At 41.3% G+C, this 19,303-nt stretch overlaps 1 protein-coding gene across 1 annotated transcript in view; it reads right to left on the bottom strand.

Annotated features, from left to right (window-relative positions):
* PSMB1 (proteasome 20S subunit beta 1) overlaps window positions 1-18,953 on the bottom strand; it is a 34,900-nt gene extending 15,947 nt beyond the window's left edge. The window contains exons 1-4 of the mRNA XM_075203364.1: window positions 18,758-18,953; window positions 17,212-17,319; window positions 9,393-9,474; window positions 4,304-4,433 (exon numbers count right to left, since the gene is read on the bottom strand). Of these exons, the coding sequence (XP_075059465.1) occupies window positions 4,304-4,433; window positions 9,393-9,474; window positions 17,212-17,319; window positions 18,758-18,867 (430 nt within the window). The 5' untranslated portion in view covers window positions 18,868-18,953. The remainder of the gene's footprint in view (window positions 1-4,303; window positions 4,434-9,392; window positions 9,475-17,211; window positions 17,320-18,757) is intronic.
* Between the last annotated feature and the right edge of the window lie 350 nt (window positions 18,954-19,303).

Genomic DNA, 19,303 nt, shown 5'->3' with positions numbered 1-19,303 from the left:
ACAAGCTTCATTTGTCGCAAAATAAAAATTCAGATCGCCACCGTACCATCTGCTCCTTCAAGGTGGGCCAGAAAGTGTGGCTGTGTACAAAAAACTAAGCTCAGACAACCTTGCAAGAAGTTGGGCCCTAAGTTAATCGGTCCATTCCTTATCATTAAGCAGGTGAATTCTGTTTCATTTAGGCTAAAAATTCCGGGCTCATTACAGAATCCCCAACACATTCCATTGTTCTCTATTGAAGCCAGTACTTTATCCAACTCAAACCCAGTCTTCGAGCAAGCCACGAAGAAACGTTGTTCAGAAAATCCTGGATTCTAAAAAAGTGCAAGGGCAGGTGCACTTCCTAGTGCAGTGGCGGAATCGTGGGTTAGAAGAACAATCTTGGATTCCGCGGAGACAACTCCATGCTCCTAAACAGCTGAAGGAATTCTTCAAAAAATTTCCAAGGAAACCTGGATGTCGGGGTTCCTTAACCTCTCCTCAAGGGGGGGTACTGTCACGAGCTGCGGCGGTACTCACAGCCACCGCGGCTCGCTTCCTGTCTGCCCCAACGTCCCGGCCATCACCATGACGTCACTTCCCTCCAACTCCGCCTCCTCAGCGCCACGTCCCAGCAGCCGGGCACGCATGCGCTTTAGGGACAGATAATCAAGATTCAGCCTGTGGCTGAATTAGCAGGCATTAGCCTGCAAGTGTGATTTCAGGGCTAAGCCCTGATTAGTCTTTTTAGTGTCTGGCAATTAACCTGCAAGTGTGGCTCTGCCTAAGGGCAGGTTCTGATTGGCTGTTGGTTGTATTTAAGACAATGAGGTCTGCTGCCTCATTGCCGGTTATAGCTTCTGTGCTCCAGTCTGCTGACCTGCTTGTTCCTGTTCTAGTCTTCTGAGACCGCTACCGATTTCCCGCGTTTGACCCTTGGCTTTGAATTTGACTTCGCTTGTGTACCCTGTGACCCTGATCTCTGGCCTGTTTACAGTTTCTGCTATCCGCCTGTGACCCCTGACCTCAGCTTGTTTACGGTTGTCTGCTGCCGGCCCTTGACCTCTGCGTGGACCTCACTCCGCTTGCCTGGGTTCTCCCCAGCCGGTACACACTTCACGACCCTCTGTCAGTCTGCGGCCCAGTCTGTCCCCACCATCAGGGGCTCCAGTGAACACCTGACTGGCAGAGTAAATTCCGGGTTGTGTTGTGCCGGCTGGAGGGGTTCCTAACAGACATGCTGCATTGTCAAATGAATACAATGTCCCCTTGTGCACAATTAAACTTAGGAGAAAGGGGGAAGGCATGAAAGAGATTAAAAGACAAATGTTGGGGGACTTCGGTCATTTGAAGAGTTAGGAGAGGCTGTCACTCAGTGTAAAATTCATGCCTTTTTCACAAATGTATTACCAGCACGCAGAATACTTGCTGTAATTTTGTTATTCTAGAGGGGGAGAGAGTAGCTGTTGCTAACTGGATTTAACAGCAGCTTTCATGTGACCCGAGGTTAGACATTTGTCACAGATTACCTGGCTTTCTCATGCTGTTGAATGCAGTAGCAATGGGAGGGACGGGATCTGAATCAATTGGATTCTGCTCCTTCAAGGGAACATTGAGTGGTCACAAGCAGCTCAGGACCAACAACTACCAGTCAAAAATATACTACAGTTACCTATCTGCCGTTTATCTTTGGCATCAAGTGGCTCAAGTAATAAGCCAAGTTGGCTTTAATTTGCCCTTGCCTCCATAGTAACCTGAGATGAGACTCCTCTGCTCCTGCTTGTTTCAAACCAAGATTTACAAGTCATTAAGTATTTGCATTTAATAAAGAAGAGCTTGGTCTTCACAACCTACCTAGGAACCAGAACTATGCATTTGAAGTAAAGCAGAGACACTGAAAGGTAGTAAAATGGACCGTGTTACTTTATAGCAGCTACTAAAGAGCATTGCTCTGGCAAGGAAGCAAAGGGTACAGAATGTAGCCTTGCAATGCAGTTGGAGAAAGAAGGTTCCCTGAAGCGAGGCAGATCAAACAATTTTTCATTTATTTTTTCATCTATTTCTTGTCCATTTACCTGTCTATCTTAGCTAGTTTCTATGTGTGTCCAAATGTAATTTTGGTCTGCGTAAATTTGATTTGTCCTGTAAGTCTGTTGCGGCTATATGTCTGTCTTAATCTCGTCTGTGTATGTAAAGTATCTGTCCTGTCTCTCCATGTTAGAGAAAAAAGGGAAGAGGAAAGGAGGTCGATGAGACGCACTGAACACTCCATGGTTAAACAATTGTGCATTGCCACGTGCAGGTTTAAGGAACTTTTCTTGTTGTCTTTTGGTACCGGCAATGACTCAGAGCGAGGCTTCTCCCCGGGGTAATATTGGAGCTAGCAAGACGGAAGGAGGAGCTACCCTGGTACAAACTTGTCCCAATTTGATTCTTGAGAGATAAGGGGAGAAAAGAAATTAAGGTTTTGCAGGCAATTGGAACAGACCGCTTAGGCTGAGGAGATTGTGTAAACAGTACATCTGATAACCTTTTCTCATAAAAAAAAGCAAGTAAGAGGAAATTTAATCGGAGGACCCAGCCATACACACTGCATATCCTAGAATAATCTCCTTCACAAGTATTCTTTCTCCAGATTTGTGAATCAACTCCCCATTCTACTTAAAGTAGAACAGAATTAGAAAATTGAGAATTATACTCACTGTTAATTTCCTTGACATACGCTTCGGCAGCCCTTACATGGGTTAGAAAAGATTTTGCCCCAACTGGGCCCTATATAAGTCAGCACCTCCTCTTCCTCAGTGTCTCTTGTAACTTCCCAAGCCGTCCTATAACACAACTATTAGAACACCTGTTTCCATCCTAACAGGTGAGCTTGGATGAAGAATAGCGTTGCCGGAAGCGCACTGCTGCTGCGAGTGCCTCCGTGCACAACCGCCGGGAGTCCAGTATCCACACTACTTTGAGGGGGGAGACTCTTGTCCCAGACCTGCTCGGCTGGAACTGCACTTAGCAGTCAGCACAGAGGAAAGCCATAAGCCCTCTTGGATAAAATAAAAAACGAAAAACAAACACTACACTACCTTGTCCTACACACGCTGGCCACAAATCAATCTTATATTTGTGGACTACATTTACACTCCACAGAGAATAATTACAAGAATTATTAGAGTGTGGATAATAAGTTATTTATCTGCTTCAATATTATGGGTGGATGTTTAGAGATTCAAGAGATGTGACCAGCTTTTAGAATCACAATTTCACGTTAATTGTTTTAATTTTTGAAGATTTCGCTGCTTTTAGGAATTCATGATAATAAAAGTTACGTTTTAACATATCCAATCCTAGTTGCCCCACATTATTATTATATCCATGGAGTGTTCAGTGCGTCTCATCGACCTCCTTTCCTCTTCCCTTTTTTCTCTAATATTAATAAGGTTTGATGCACCCCTTAAAATATAAATTGAGGAGTATCCCAATTTAACTACAATACTTGAAGGGTACAAACACTCAACTCACCGCTTGTGCGACTTTTCCCACTCCCCCATTTACCCATCCCTATGAACTGTCTCTCCATGTACCTGCATGTATGTCTGTGTCCATAGCCTGTGGTTGTTCTTTTAGGGTTTTTTTTTAATAAATATTTTTTCGAAAGTAAGAGAATACTATTACTACTACTCCTCTGGAGGGGCACAAGGCACCACCCACCCCTCCTGATACTGGATGTACAGCAGCAAGGCATTACTGAAAGTTTTGAAGAGCACAACATACACATAACCGAAGCAGCCAATTTGAGCTATATTCTTGAAAACTCAGCGAAACTATTCACTATGAACAATTGGAAAATAAACAAATAAAAAGAGGAGGTAGCCTATCAATTCACAAGAAAATGTTGAAACACTTTGTGATGTTACTGAGTGCTCATGAATTTATAGACTGTTCTTGTATATGCTGGTTCCATCTATAATGGTGGCCTCCTGTCTGTAGAAGAGGAGAGACACAGCAGTATAAAACATTATAGATGTAATGTTTGGTGCCATAACAGCCTAGTTTTGCTTATTGTTTAAATTTAAATCCCCCTGTTGATATTATCCAATTAGTAATTCTCAATTAACTACATATTTAAAAGGTGTATTTTAATGATACTACTACTTGGATGTGTTGACAGTTTGGGTTTCAAAAAAATAGGTGCAAGTGGGAAAAACATGCTGTAGATAACTATAAACAACTAGTTTTAGGTTATATTTAATCTGGTGTGTGCTGCTCAAAATACGTCTGAAAGTTAGAATTTATTTTTCATTGAATGTAAAACTGAGAAATTCACCTTCTTCATCAAGGCCTCCAATGATATTGTATACATAGTAAGGAAAGAAGCGTCTTGAGTAGAGAATTGTCGAAAGCATTGCCGCTATTGCACCACTAGTCATAGTCTTGTTGTTTGAATGCTTGTACATCTGAAAAAAAAAAAAAAAAAGTTCTCATTATGATTAGAATAGATTCAATTACATCTAATGAAATATTAAGAGGAAATTTAAAATGGAAAAATGTATGGTTTTGTTTTAAAAAGAACAAAAATGCACATAATGAAAACCAGATGTTCGGGCATTAGGAAACGATTGTCTAATTCAAAGGCTCCAAGGAGTCGTATAGTATAACCTAGAGCCTCATACATAATATCAATCTCCATGCCAAAAACGAATTTCATCTCTGTATATCTTTTTTACATTTACTGGAAGTGTGTATAAACAAACTAGTGGTGTACAGAAGGAGCAGAGTTGATTACAAGCTTTGAACTTGTCTGATACAAAACTTTAGTAAAGGGTGAAAAGACCACTACAATCCAGAATGAAGTCATGTGTTAACTCTGATGCTACATATCTGAAAATGTCATTTTTTCCCTGACATTCAACTTCAGGTCTGTTAAAGAATGTATTACTACAAAGTCATGTATTATCCTTCTATGGTCACCCATTCTACTAAATAAATCTGTAATCCCTTGCACATCTTTAGGACAGTGCCCTAATGGATCTCGTACAGAACTGGAGTACAACTTGGCCTCTTTTACACCATAATTTCAAATTAACTTGAAACTCAGTTTCTGAGACATCAAGGGTCCTGCCCCTGTGTATAATTAACTAATCCCCATGCTGTGCATTTTTGCAAATCAAGTCTGCTTAGCAGTGTAATTGCCTGTTTGTTTAGTTAAAGAAGCACTTTTCTCCTAACATGGCAACCTGTTGCATAGAAGTGAAAGAGCACAGTGGTGATATTCAATCAAGTATAAACACTCAATTTATTTGATATATATTATCCAGCTCAGCTCAGCCTTTGCTATACATATCAATAGTGACTTTACTTGCTCAAAGTACATTTCCAGCTTCTAAGTAGGGCAAAAATTGTATTCATCAGGTGTCTGACACCCTAAACTACAGGTTTCCAGATGCAATTTTAAAAAGGAGGTCCACAACATCCTCCTAGCAGCACGTGAATCCAATGTCTGAATGATTTGGAGACCACACCCACAGCCTGATTAATAGTAGGAAAATAATTCAAATTCAACACCTTTTTTAAAAGAGCCAAGTAGATCGTAGGGCCACCATCCAATATGTGCGCAACACAAGATGCGTGGAAGCTCCTAAATTCCTGCAGTATAGAAAATTGAGAGGGGTCTACACAACAGACATCAGCGGAGTTGAAGGAAGGGATGGTACCCTATAATTATATTTTTGTTGAGAATTTATGTTTAAGGCACTTTGATCCAGTTGTAGACCTCTCCATTTTATTTATCAATATATGTATACATACTGTACACCTATGTGACTGTTTGGCTATTTTTTCTACAACTCTGTTTGGCTCTCTATGGGGCATATTTAACAAATAATGATAGTGCACTATCGTGCACTTACCGTGAAATCCAGGTCCCTCTGTGTCCCGCATATTTAAGCAGGGTGCATCGCTATCTGCTGCTTTGCATTCCTTTTCGTTTTTGGGAGCAGTCACCATTCTACAGTATGGCGACTGCTCCCGGCCACAATCTAACAAGTTCCGAAAAAGAGAATTTTTACTTACCGTAAAATCTATTTCTCTTTCTCCACTGGGGGACACTGCCAGACATTGGGGTATAGTAGTGGGATTGGGAGTTTAGGCACTAAAAACTCTTTGATTTTTACTCCCCTCCTCTGCTATGCCCCTCCTCTCCTAGATACCTCAGTTTTGACTAACCAAGTGTACTATAAGGAGCTGCCCAAAGGGCAGAAGAATGTAAATCAAAAACATTCATAATCAGATCGTCTACAGAGCAAGGGAGGGAGCGCAGTTTCCCCTCGTGGAGAAAGAGAAATAGATTTTACAGTAAGTAAAAATCCTCTTTTCTCTCTACCACTGGGGGACACTGCCAGACATTGGGGACATACCAAAGCAGCCTCATGGGAGGGAATGCTCTGGAGCGGCTGCATGTAACACTTTCCTGCCAAAGCTCAGAAGATGCGAAAGCCTGCAATCTGTAAAACTTTACAAAAGTTTGAACAGACGTCCAAGTGGCCGCTTTGCACAGTTGTTCAGCCGAAGCCCCGTGAGCCCTAAGCGTCTGAGGAACTGGCCGAGAAGCTCGGACATAAGCCAGACTAATAGTGGAAGTAATCCACCGAGCAATAGTCTGTTTAGACGCCGGCCAACCACGCTTCTTGACGTTGTATAAAACAAACAGATCCTTTGTTTTACGAGTAGAGGCTGTGCGGTCCACATAGCACCGGAGAGCCCTAACCACATCCAGTAGATGAAGATCGTAATCAGAGTCAGTTGAAGACGACAAATCCGGACGAAATGCCGGAACCACAATCTCCTGGTTGAGATGGAACCTAGACACTACCTTTGGAACAAAGGAAGGTTTAGTACGTAACACCGCTCTATCTTCATGAAACACCAAAAATGGAGAACTAATGGAGATTGCTGCCAATTCCGACACCCTCCTAGCTGAAGATATAGCTAGAAAAAAAAACGTCTTCCAAGACAGATGGTGCAATTCTGCGGTATGAAGGGGCTCGAATGGAGGAAGACAGAGCCCTCAACACTAAATTCAAGTCCCAAGGTTCTACCGGATGAGAAAATGGGGGTTGAATATGAAGGACTCCTTGACCTCACTCAGAAGTGCCAATTTTCGCTGAAAATAAATTGACAGTGCAGACACCTGAACTTTAAGGGAACCCAGTCTGAGTCCCTTATCCAGGCCCTCCTGCAAAAAAGCCAACAGTCTAGACAGGCTAAACCTGGAAGTATGGAAACCCTTGGATTCACACCAAAGGATATAAACCTAACAGATCCTATGATAAATAGCCGCAGAAGAGGACTTTCTTGCCCTAATCATGGTGGCAATAACTCGTGACGAAAAACCCTTAGCCTTAAAAACTAAGGATTCAGTAGCCACGCCGTCAAAGCCAGCCGATCTAAATCGAGATAATGAAGAGGGCCCTGAACTAGCAGGTCTGTGCGCATGGGCAGACGAAACGGCTGATCTGCTGACATTCCCAGAATGTCTGAGAAACACGCCCTGCGAGGCCAATGAGGGACTACCAAGATTGCCTGAACGCGTTCTCTTTTTAGCTTTTTCAGAACGCGAGACAGCATCGGAAAAGGTGGGAACAGATACACCAGCCTGAAGCGCCACGGCTTCTGCTGCGTATGCTCGAGGGTCCCGGGACTTTGCACAATACCGAGGGACCCGACAATTCAGTCTGGAAGCCATGAGGTCTATTTCTGGTAGACCCCATCTCTGAACTAGAAGAGCGAATACCTCTTTGCACAGGGACCACTCCCCTGGATGAACTTTCTCCCTGCTTAGGAAATCGGCTTCCCAGTTGTCCACTCCCGGGATATATACCGCCGATATCTGGGGAACATGATGTTCCGCCCAGATTAGAATCTTGGCAGCCTCTTGCATGACTGCCTTGCTGCGAGTTCCTCCTTGATGATTCAAGTAAGCCACAGCCGTGGCATTTTCTGACTGTATCTGCAGGTGTTTTCCTTCCAGAAACCACTGAGCTTTTAACAGAGTCTTGAGCACAGCTCTCAACTCCAATATGTTTATGGGAAGCGACATGCAGCTGCTCGGTGTGAGCTAAAGACGGCGACTCCGCTGTGCAGGATCCTGAGAAGTGCGGGAAACAAAGGTCCTCCTCCAGCTCCGCCTTCATCAAAAAAATGTCTGCTCCTCTCTAAGTACCGACAGCTATATTATAGATGAGCTGTTCGGTAAATCTCTCCACAACACGCTTGTTACAGTGCCCAGGTAGCGTGTGCGTCTCTGCCCTCCTCCTGCAGCGCCGCTCTCTAGAATAGAGGTAGCGCTAACGGATCTCCGCTGCTCGTTGTCAGGGGAGGTGGGGGTATGGAGGAGGAGTCTTGCCGGCTAGTCTGTCGGCGGGGTGAGATGGATCCTGGATCTCCCCCGCGCGACCTATCTCTGTGGCCCGCTGAAGAGGTCTACCTCCGTGGGCACCTAAAGCCCTAATGGCGCTATCAACAGCTAACAGCTCGTTTCTAGGGGATGAACTACCGGCAAGACTGGTGAAGGAAGACCCGGGCATCAGCCACTTCTTACCCTGCGCGGGGATCAGGGTGAAGGAAGCCCAGGACTATTCACCCTCTCTGGGACTTAGGATTGATCCCCGCGAAGCACCCTTACGAAAAAATAAAATAAAAACGTGAAACACTCACTAAATAACATAGGCAGGAGCCTATACTAAACTGGCACTAAAAAAAAAAAAAACTGAGGTATCTAGGAGAGGAGGGGCATAGCAGAGGAGGGGAGTAAAAATCAAAGAGTTTTTAGTGCCTAAACTCCCAATCCCACTACTATACCCCAATGTCTGGCAGTGTCCACCAGTGGTAGGAGAGAGAAAAAACATTTTTTTCGGAAACTTGACATGTTAATGCTGAAGCTGGCGTACATTATCATAAATCGAACTGCACATGCACAATTGCTGTAAGAAGAAAAGTAAAGAGGACGAAGAGGAGATCCGGAGACAGAGCGTTCCGAAGAGGCGGGGTAAGTATGATTTTTTTTTTTATCACAGACAGCAGTTTATCGGAAATGCTGTTTCTGTGCTGGGTTGTACATAAATTTGAGAAATAGTTCAATCCTTATCATTGTGATAAGGATTGAAAACTATTTTTCACTTTATGTGAACATTGATAAATGTGACCCTATTTGAGAATTGTTTTACTGTCCAATAATTTTTAGGGAACTATGCATGGTCAGCTCTGATCGTATTCTATGTGCTAGGTGTCTAACATAGCACATTTCAGTGTTTAAGATGAGCAGACAGACTAGTAATAGTAAAATCATTCCTACGCAAACAATGATGGTTTCACCAGCTGGGTGAGAGGAGAATAATTATATCAGATTAATGAATTACCTTTAACCTAGCGTCAATTATTTTGGTCAGTGTGAGGCAGTCTCCATGAAATCCACTGCACCCAATGACTGTTTTCTCTGTCCTAAAAGGGAGGAATAAAACAAATTAAAAGTGCTTTAAAATTCATTGTTTAACCTTGTTGCTCATAACACAGCTCTATACTTCATTTATATTAAAACAAAAAACCCTACAAAAGGTCAATATTTTATAAACTTTAATCATTTTGATTGAATATAAAGAACAATACCTCTAGTGTTAACTATATCTATAAGGTCTTCTACAAAGTATTACTAGACAGTAAATTTGCATACAAAAATAAAAAAAATATACATGACATTACCGCCTCAAGTAGAAAGTAATTCCTTACAGTAAGTAACCCCTTCCTATGCTAATGGTGCAACTTATCTTAGTCCATTCGCAATATATGACTACTTGTCCTTTGTATGGTTTAGAGTACGAAAACTAATCATTCTACTTTTTAAGTTTATGCATATTATTTAATTAGGCTTGCCTGTAACTTACCTTTTCCTCAAAGAAAAAACTGTTTTGCAAAAATCTTTATATAATTTAACCCAGCTATTCTATTAATGAGGATGCCAGCTTCAGACCCCTCAAGTTCTCCAATATGCTTCTTACAGTGAAGTGTCTAACTATCATATATTCAAGATGCAACTAGTGGCATACAATGATAATACCATGTTTGCACCACATGCATTTATCCCACCTTTCATACATCCCAGGAACTTATTTCGGTGGTAGTCAGCATATCGATGCTGACTACCCCGACGTGACTATTCAGAAGGAGCTGGTTTCCGACCCTGCCCGATGACGACTCCTCGTTACCCCGACAGCAGCCAATGACAATGAAGCAAGAAGGCGGCTGCAGCTGATGACATCATTGAGCATGCCGACGGGATTATCGCTGTTAAGGGGGTGAGGTAAGTATGTACCCATATACAATGTATAATCCTTTCTAAAATACATTGTACATGGGTACATACTTACCTCATCGACTTAACAGCGATAATCCCGTCGGCATACTCAATGACATCATCAGCTGCAGCCGCCTTCTTGCTTAATCGTCAGTGGCTGCTGTTGGGGTGAAGAGAAGTCGTCATCGCTCAGGGTCGGAAACCAGCTCCTTCGGAATAGTCACGTCCGGGTGAGTCTTATCGCTCTTCTCGGCATCGATATGCCGTACCATACCCATTTATTTACCTTTGGAGCCACTACTTGGCACTGTGTGCTGCCACTCAAAACAAAAGCCCAATATTATTAGAAGTCAACAGTAAACAACATTCAAAGACATGATTAACAAGAAGCACATGAACACTCAAGTTAAGTAATAGAGTGAATATGAAAGAAGAGTCTGCATGAGCAGATATGAGTGTACGCAAATAACACAATAAGTGTATCTGTAGAACTGGAAAGTAGAGGCGTTGAGCCAATTTTACCAAAAGAAAAAGAAGTTGGATAGTATCGTCAGAGAAGGGGGCAAAACTTGATAAACATTTTTTAAGCACTAAGAATCCAATATATGCAATAGTTGTGTCAACTTAATCTGGAAACAAGATAATTTTCCCCCCAGTGATCAAAACCAAAAGAACAATAAACAGATCATAAAACAGTATGCACTCCTACTATAGACTCCAGATTCTGTGTAGCAGAACAAATGGATTCCAAAGGAAGAAATCAACTGAGAAGCAGCATTTTTTTTATATATATGTTTTAAATCCATAATGACAAGCATATTTTTTGGACAATTCAATAAGTATCAATTAAATCTAAAAACTTCACAACAATTATCAGTAACAGATAAAGAAAACTAGTCTTCCTCCACAAGACCACAGGGTAAACTTTTTAGTGCTTTTAATAATTCAGTGCTATTCTTTTTCACAGGGTGTGGCCATAAAGTATTCATTTACTCATCCCTGTTTCAATTGTCATGCAAATTCAGATTAATTTGTAATCATAAGATATATTACAAATAAAGCAATTTACATGACATGTCCTACTATCATTAATATCAGACCAAACACTTGATAACGTGTGCAAACGTTTCCCTCAGTTAAAATTTCTTTGAATATTGAGATGTGGTATGCATAAAGAACTTTATATATGTATTACATTGCACTTTCGAACTACAGTATGTTGGTAAGACAACTAGAATGCTTTTTGCCATTTCTACATTCAACAAAGACAGGGGACGCCCTCAGCTGATATAACAATCTGCGAAGACCCACGGGGATGGTAGCAAGCCGAAAAAGGGCGAACCTGACACTTTCTGGGTCCATCATGCATTGCAACAGCATTAGACAAGGAAGCCCCTCCATTATGGGAACGCGAAAAAAGACAACGACCACATCCAGGGAGGTAAGGAAACAAACATCCTGTCAGGTCAGTGTACACCAACTTTTGGGAGCAACTTCATCCACCTGAAAGAACAGACTGACAGAAATCTGGGCATTGTTGGATTGGTGTGACAGGATGGACCGCCTATGTCACCCTGTCTGTTGTCGCTGGGGACTGGCTGGGCTTACTTTGCCACCGTCCCCTTTCTTTATCCAAAATCTGCCCCTCCTGTTGCAATAGGAGGAGCCTGCTGTTACCACTAGGCTCCTAACCAGCACCTAGCACCGCTTCCTCCTGGGTAACTCTCACTGCTAGGGTACACCTGACTTCTTGCCTGCAGATCAGGGTTGCTGTGGATGGTTTCCCCCTAGCCTATCACCCTGGCCAGAGCTATAGATAGCAGGCAAAACATTGGTACTGGAATGCTGGGTCTACCTCCGAACAACTGGAGAACAGATTAGATTTGGTTCTAATCTGTAGGTCACAGGAATTTACAGCAGCGTAAGTAGTCGTCAAAGCAGGTTCTTGAAGCAAAATTATGTTTTTATTAGCTCCAGAGACCTAATAAGGAGAGGTACAGTCACTAGTTGAAGGTACTAGTGACAACCAGAAAGGTACAGTGTGAACATTACACGCTAAAACAGCCAACTTTTTATACAGTTCTGACATAACTCCTGACAGGGAGTAACGCCACCCCGATCCTCCCCGTCCAAGTTATTTTTAGTATCAGGATACAAAATGTTTTCCCAAACATAGATTTACATGCAATGCAAATTTAACTATATTTACACTACCCTGCTAAAACTTGCTGCTTGCATTATCTGAGATGCAGCCACACCAGACAGGAAGGCAGCGGCCCCCTGTTGTGTATACAGGCTAAACAAACTTGTTGGTCACTGAGGAGTGAACAGGGCTAATTAGCATGAGTTTACCTGTCTAGACAGTTTTAAAAAAACATATCCGCTCCATTCTATTGCTAACTTGGGGATTCCCAAAGAAAAGTTACAACCCCAAACAAGACATTTCCATACAAAACACATCCCAATGTAACATGATATGTGGATTTGCAATTCTATACATTGGTACCTGCTCCACTAATTGAAATACATTTCTACAATAAATTATTTCTACATGACCCAGCCATGAATAAGTTATTTATGTCACTAATTGTCACTGGATCACTTATAAAGACCTGTATTCCATTAAAGGTACAGCTAAAGAAAAACTAAGCATTAAGAACGTTAAAACATCAGAGAACAATTAGAACCAGCATTCGCTGCCCAGGAACATACCTGGCCGCCAAACGCAGTACCTGTCTGGGGAACAGACAGCATCCAAGATGCCTGTGTTTATTCCTACCAAAATGGTATGGACTATTAGAAAAACACAGCTCAGGCCCAACCATGTGGTAAGCGGTGGCCAAATATGCTGACCCAGTCTGAACAGCCGTACTCATCCTAGAGACCTGAATGAGGTTTAACAATTGTGCATTGCCACGTGCAGGTTTAAGGAACTTTTCTTGTTGTCTTTTGGTACCGGCAATGACTCAGAGCGAGGCTTCTCCCCGGGGTAATATTGGCGCTAGCAAGACGGAAGGAGGAGCTACCCTGGTACAAACTCGTCCCAATTTGATTCTTGAAAGATAAGGGGAGAAAAGAAGGGGAGAAAACCAGCTATATGGTCAGTGAACCAGCGCCTAATGAGCATGTGTTAATATCGTGAATCTAATACCGTGATCTACTCCAAGGGCGGCTGATGAACCAGATACACGGCCAGGGAAGTAACAGACTATACTTTATCTTCTATTGCTATAATACTATTAATTGGAACTTTCTTGGTGCAGCTTTATTATCATTTACTAACCCGCACTCTGATGTGTAGTGAAAGCATTGTTAATTGATTGACTACAACTGTGATGATTTCAAAGGAACAATATCATATATACTAATGCACCACATATAAATGTGGTACATTTTGAATTACTAATATGGTATGAGGAACCATCCTATCTATACATCTATCAGGATTTAATTAACTAAATCCTTTTCAACATTGGAAGGACTTTTGGGTCTTAGAATCACTACATCCTTATTCATTTTAATGAGTGATTATTTACGCTTTTTATACTACAGACTCCTAACCTCCCACTCCATATTGTGCTTGCAGTTTGTAGCAGAGTGGAATTTGGTATCAGTGCACTGATATTTCGTTATTTATATGTTGTGTATTGGATTGTTACATGTTTATATTTAATAAACTGTTTTAATTATACCAACGTGGATTCAATACTAGGCTTAACTTTAGGTCTCAGCGCTGTTTTTATATCTTATGGATTGCTTCCATGTGTGAATATTATTTACAAGGAAAAAAGGTACACCCTACCTCGTGTCAAAGATCGCACTAAAGTGAGATTGGCTGTGGATGTCATTAGCGACTTAACGCAAGCCGGTTTCTGAATAGACCCTGATGGAGTCGCTGTAAGCACACATCACAGACCTCCTTATCTCATTCTACACAAGGGCATCCTGAGTCAGACTGCCGCAAAGATAAGGAGAATTACACATGGCACTCAGAGAGCTGCACAGAGCTTCCTGCGGCCCTATGTACGCTTGGAAGCCCCTTTGTCCGCATTGCAAGGTATCCTAAAACTTTAGTGGGAAAAACACCCGAGAAGAAAAGAATGGAAGACTCCACCCTTAAACCAATATAAAAATTCCAAGACTTCAGTGTTATGTCGAGAAATTATGGTAAAACAGACAATCTGGTCACTATGTATAGAGTCACACACACATTACTCAAGTCTAAACAAGTAGGAACGTGTGGAGTAGAAAGAGAGAAAAAGAAAAAAAAAAGTACAACGGTACAACTCATCCAGCGAGCAACAACTTCAGAAGTGGGAGCATAGAACAGGAGAAGAACACAAGTGAATGAAAAATGGCTTCTCTCTAAGGAAAACCACCCTACGCCTCACTCTGTTGCAAAGGCTACAAAGTATTTTCCACTGAGAAGGATATCAGCAGCAGGTTTGTTTTCCAACTGGTCCAACAGTCTAGGGTTGCACCAATTTTCTAGTGGACTACTAAGTCTTGGAAAGAAAAACGGAATTATCTAGTACAGACCCCAGCTTCCTATGGTCTGCAAAAACTGTACATAATGAGGGGTCATATCTGCACCGATTAAATAAGAAACAAGCTATAAAACAACTAGAAGCTGCAGACAATAAGTGCCACAAATCCTGGCACTCCCTGAAGATAAGTAGTTTCCCCACAGAGAACTGTAGCCTCCCCCTTAAGAGTTTACAGACTTTCCTGTGGATCGTGTATGTATTAGAGGTCCTCTATACTATCTGTAGAGATCTACTCACCACTCTGTCACTATGGTTACGCAAGCTTTTCTCGGAGATAAGAAAGAACTGCTGTAGCAACACCTGCCAGCTTGTTTACAAAATAAATAACAACCACCTCTGGTACAGATAATAGACCTTCCAGTGGACCCGTAGGCCTTGAAAGTATTTTCCACAACCCGTAGGGAAAATACAGAAGATACAGCAGGGATCATATGCACATACTGATGCATCACACTCTTGGTAAACTCAGTACTGGGTACAGTACAATTTTGATCTCAACACAAATATGCACCTACTACACTGTATGAAACAGGAAGTAAGGCACTGAAACGAGATTAACACCTCTGAAAGGCTGGTACCATATGCCATAATATAAATTTTGCAGTATATTTGGCACAAGTTGTAAACTTGTACAGACTCCTGTGTCTAAAGAAAGGCTCTGTTTTAGACATGGTGCAGCAAAGTATAAAACAGACCTGAAATTAAAGTATGAGACCTCTTCTATTTAACTAGACTCCTCTGGTAATGCTCGTTACTAAGGGACGCACAGTCTGCTGCTTTTTTGAGCTCTGTGGGTGCCGATCACGAAGAGCTGTTAGGCTGCAGGGTAAAAGGAAGTCTATCAGCTACTTTGCCACGATCAGAGAGACAGGGTGAAAGTGGCTGACAGGCATTTCACTCCTAGGGATGCATCCCTGAAAAGTCAGAATAAAAAAATAAATTCAAAAAACATATGAAAGATATATAATACAGCACAAGAGGCCTTAAAAAGAAACCCTACTCCTGAAGCACTTTACTAAAACTGAAGATGGCTCCCATGGGAGGGGCATAGTAGGTGAGGAGCTGTCCTTCAGTTTAAGATATAAAGTGCCCTAGCTCCTATTCCACCTACTATACCTCAATTTATTGCAGCATCCCCCCAATGATACGCAAGAGAAAAATAAATATGCACAAATCCTATTTACGCTTTTAAAAATCGATCCTGCAAGAAACTTCCAATATTTGTCTTAGATTTGACATATTAAATAACTATGATAGCCCAGCTCTCTATTTTAAAGAGCTTTAAGGATATCAAGAACTTTACTTTTTCCATCACAATCAATCTGTTCACTCAGACACTGTGGTCTGCGCATAAAAGCATCACTTGAACACTGTAAGAGAACATCTTGGATTACCTGCTGTAACTACTATAGTCCATTTATAAACGTGCTCTAGTGAATGCAGCTAACTAAACTCGTACATGAATATTTTGAATCCCTTTAATTTCTGTTATGTATCTTCTTATTCTTACTTTGGACTGTTTCTTTGGGCCTATTAATCAAACTTCATTAAAATCCCCCAAAAACAGATTTAGAAGGATAAACGCATATTTAATGATTGTGTACAATACTAGGGCATCTCAGCAGATATCTGCTGCTGTCTCTTTGAACGCAAAAGCAGTCCCCATAGGCTTCAATGGTTAAGCCACCTGAGGATGGCGAAACCATTAAAGCCTATGGGGAGAGCATTGCGGTAAAGGGATCTTTGGGTCCCTCACCACATCTTGCCTGCTCTCCCCTCTGGTCACTAATGCAAAGGGGCCACTTTGCAATAGTGACCATAAAAAGAAATAAGACATAGCTAAAATGTGTGTTTGCCGGGAAAGCAGTTTATTGTGACTGCCGTCACAGCAGATCACTTTTAATAAACTCACAATCTTATATTCCTTACTACGATAAGCAATAAAAATGATTGTGGCAAAAAAATGGTAGATAATAAATATACCCCTTTTTGTTCATTTGTTTCATTTTCAGTGTAAATTGCTGACCAGCAATTGTTATTTCCCTAAAATTCTAGGCCCTTCTAAAATTACCATCAAGGACCCCTCAGGCACATCTCTACACAAATAGAGCCTTGATCATAATGGAGCTCATGATCCCAGCGCTAATAGCCAGTAATGCTAACCACTTTGACAATGTGCTGTTTAGAAATACATTGATTGAGCAGCATATATTTTTCAGCAACTACAGAGCTGGCATTTATTTTGTTATTTATTTGCATAAAAAGTTATTCTGTATACTACTACTACATAATTTTAGGGTTAGTAAAAAGGTAAAAAGTTCCACATATACTGTAACTTACAATTTGTAGCATTTTGGAGTGTCCCTGCTGTGGATTGAATAACCTTCACTCAGTCTACTATCTGATGCAACAAGTGCAAAATCTTCACCCGCGAGAGCAAGCACAGTACTGGGAAGGAAAGAAAAATAAGAGATAATAATACAATTTTGGCTACATAACACAAAATGTATGCTTTAGTACAGGGCTGTAAATCTGCAGCCACCGAAAAAAGACTTTTGTGCTTCCCAGCAAGCTTTATTCCTAATGCTTTTTGGACCACAAACAGTTAACAGAAATACAGCACATGAATGTTACAGATTTATAATATTGCTATATTTACATTGAAACACAAATTTACTAAACAAAAAAAAAATGCATAAAAGTACATGTCTATTACAGAAAACGAAGCATAAAAGTCAACATTTTTTATCTGTCCACTTGTTTTAATGGGGTAGCACTTCTGCCTCGCAGCACTGTGGTCATGAGTTCAATTCCCGACCATGGCCTTATCTGTGTGGAGTTTGTATGTTCTCCCCTTGTTCGCATGGGTTTCCTCCCACACTCAAAGAAGATACTAGTAGGTTAATTGGCTGCTATCAAAATTGACCCAAGTCTCTCTCTCTGTATGTGTGTATACATTAGGGAATTTAGACTAAGCTCCAATGGGGCAGGGACTGATGTGAATAAGTACAGAGCTGCGGAATCAGTGGCGCTATATAGATAAATGGTGATGATTTCAAGAAACTGATTTAAAAAAAACAATATAAAATTATGTAGTTGATCTAAAACAATTACATCTAGTATAAAATACTTGTACCCATTTTGTTAGTGGTCTTTTAGAGAAAAAACACAAATACAAAACAAAGTGCAACACAAGTTTTTTTTTTGTTTCGCTACATCTCATAATTTTAGCTATCAGGATCACAGTAAACAGATAGCTAAACAGAAAAAAAAACCCTGGTGCTACAAATGAACAATTAATCCAGCATAAAATATGCTCTACACTAAAGATATTATAGTGCATTGCATACAATAAGGTAAACAAATATTCAAAATGAAAGTGAAATTAACTTAAATACTGTCCTGTACATGGTAAAAGGACAAACGTATCTTTTATAGCTTGAAACATTACGTTTTAATTACATATAGTATAATTCCTCTAAATTCGATAGGTTACAATATAAAGTCACGAAACCGTGGGCCAAATTATTTTACAGATCACTGATCTCCGAAGTTACTTCTAATAGCTGTAACAATTTAAGGGTTTGTGTTACACCTTATAAATATTATTAAAATTAACACTGAAGTTGTGACATTAGAAATTACCACCTTTACGGCTACTAAAAGGTTATACATATTTTAACAGCACTTAATTATAATAGAGCAATAAACATCAACATTTAATCCTTATGTAAAAGACAACCCTGATAAAGGACCTTTCCTGTGTTCGCAAACGAGTCCACCTACACCATGGGTAGGCAACGGCCCTCTGCGAGGTATTAGGGAATGTTATGGCGCTTCGATTTACCGGAGATCCACCGCTATAATGCTGTGGTAAATCTCTTACCCTCCATTGAAGGTGTAGGGATTGAATCGCTGTTGCACCGGGCCGGTGTAATGATAGTCCATGCCCTTGTACAGCTGCTGACCAGATTGGGAATCGGCGGACAGATACATTTCGTAACAACTATAACACACTTTCAAAGCCGGCGATGTCTCCACTGCTGTCTCACTGCCAATATGGCGATAAGACGCTTCCGACTTCCTGTCTTCAATTTCCGCCGATGTGGGGGACGGCTCACACGCACAACTTCCGCTCCCAATTTGTCACTCATCGGGACCAGGCGCCCATCTTGCTGGTTATCAATTATTGGTGACTACACAGTACTTCTTCGATTTGAATAGCAAACGTCCACAGTTTTGGCATACACTCCTGATGATGGGAGCGACAATAATTGTCTGGAATTTTAACAATTGTATAACTTAGTGAACGGTGTACACTGATGGGTTTCCTCTGGGTGCACCAGTTTCCTCCCACACCCCAAAAACATACTAGTAGGGTAATTGGCTGCTATCAAAAAAATTGACCCTAGCCCCTCTCTCTCTCTCTCTC

Source organism: Mixophyes fleayi, chromosome 3 (assembly GCF_038048845.1).
Source record: "Mixophyes fleayi isolate aMixFle1 chromosome 3, aMixFle1.hap1, whole genome shotgun sequence".
NCBI lineage: Eukaryota > Metazoa > Chordata > Amphibia > Anura > Limnodynastidae > Mixophyes > Mixophyes fleayi.
The sequence above is the reverse complement of the archived record's forward strand: the minus strand, read 5'-3'. Positions and strand labels throughout refer to the sequence as shown.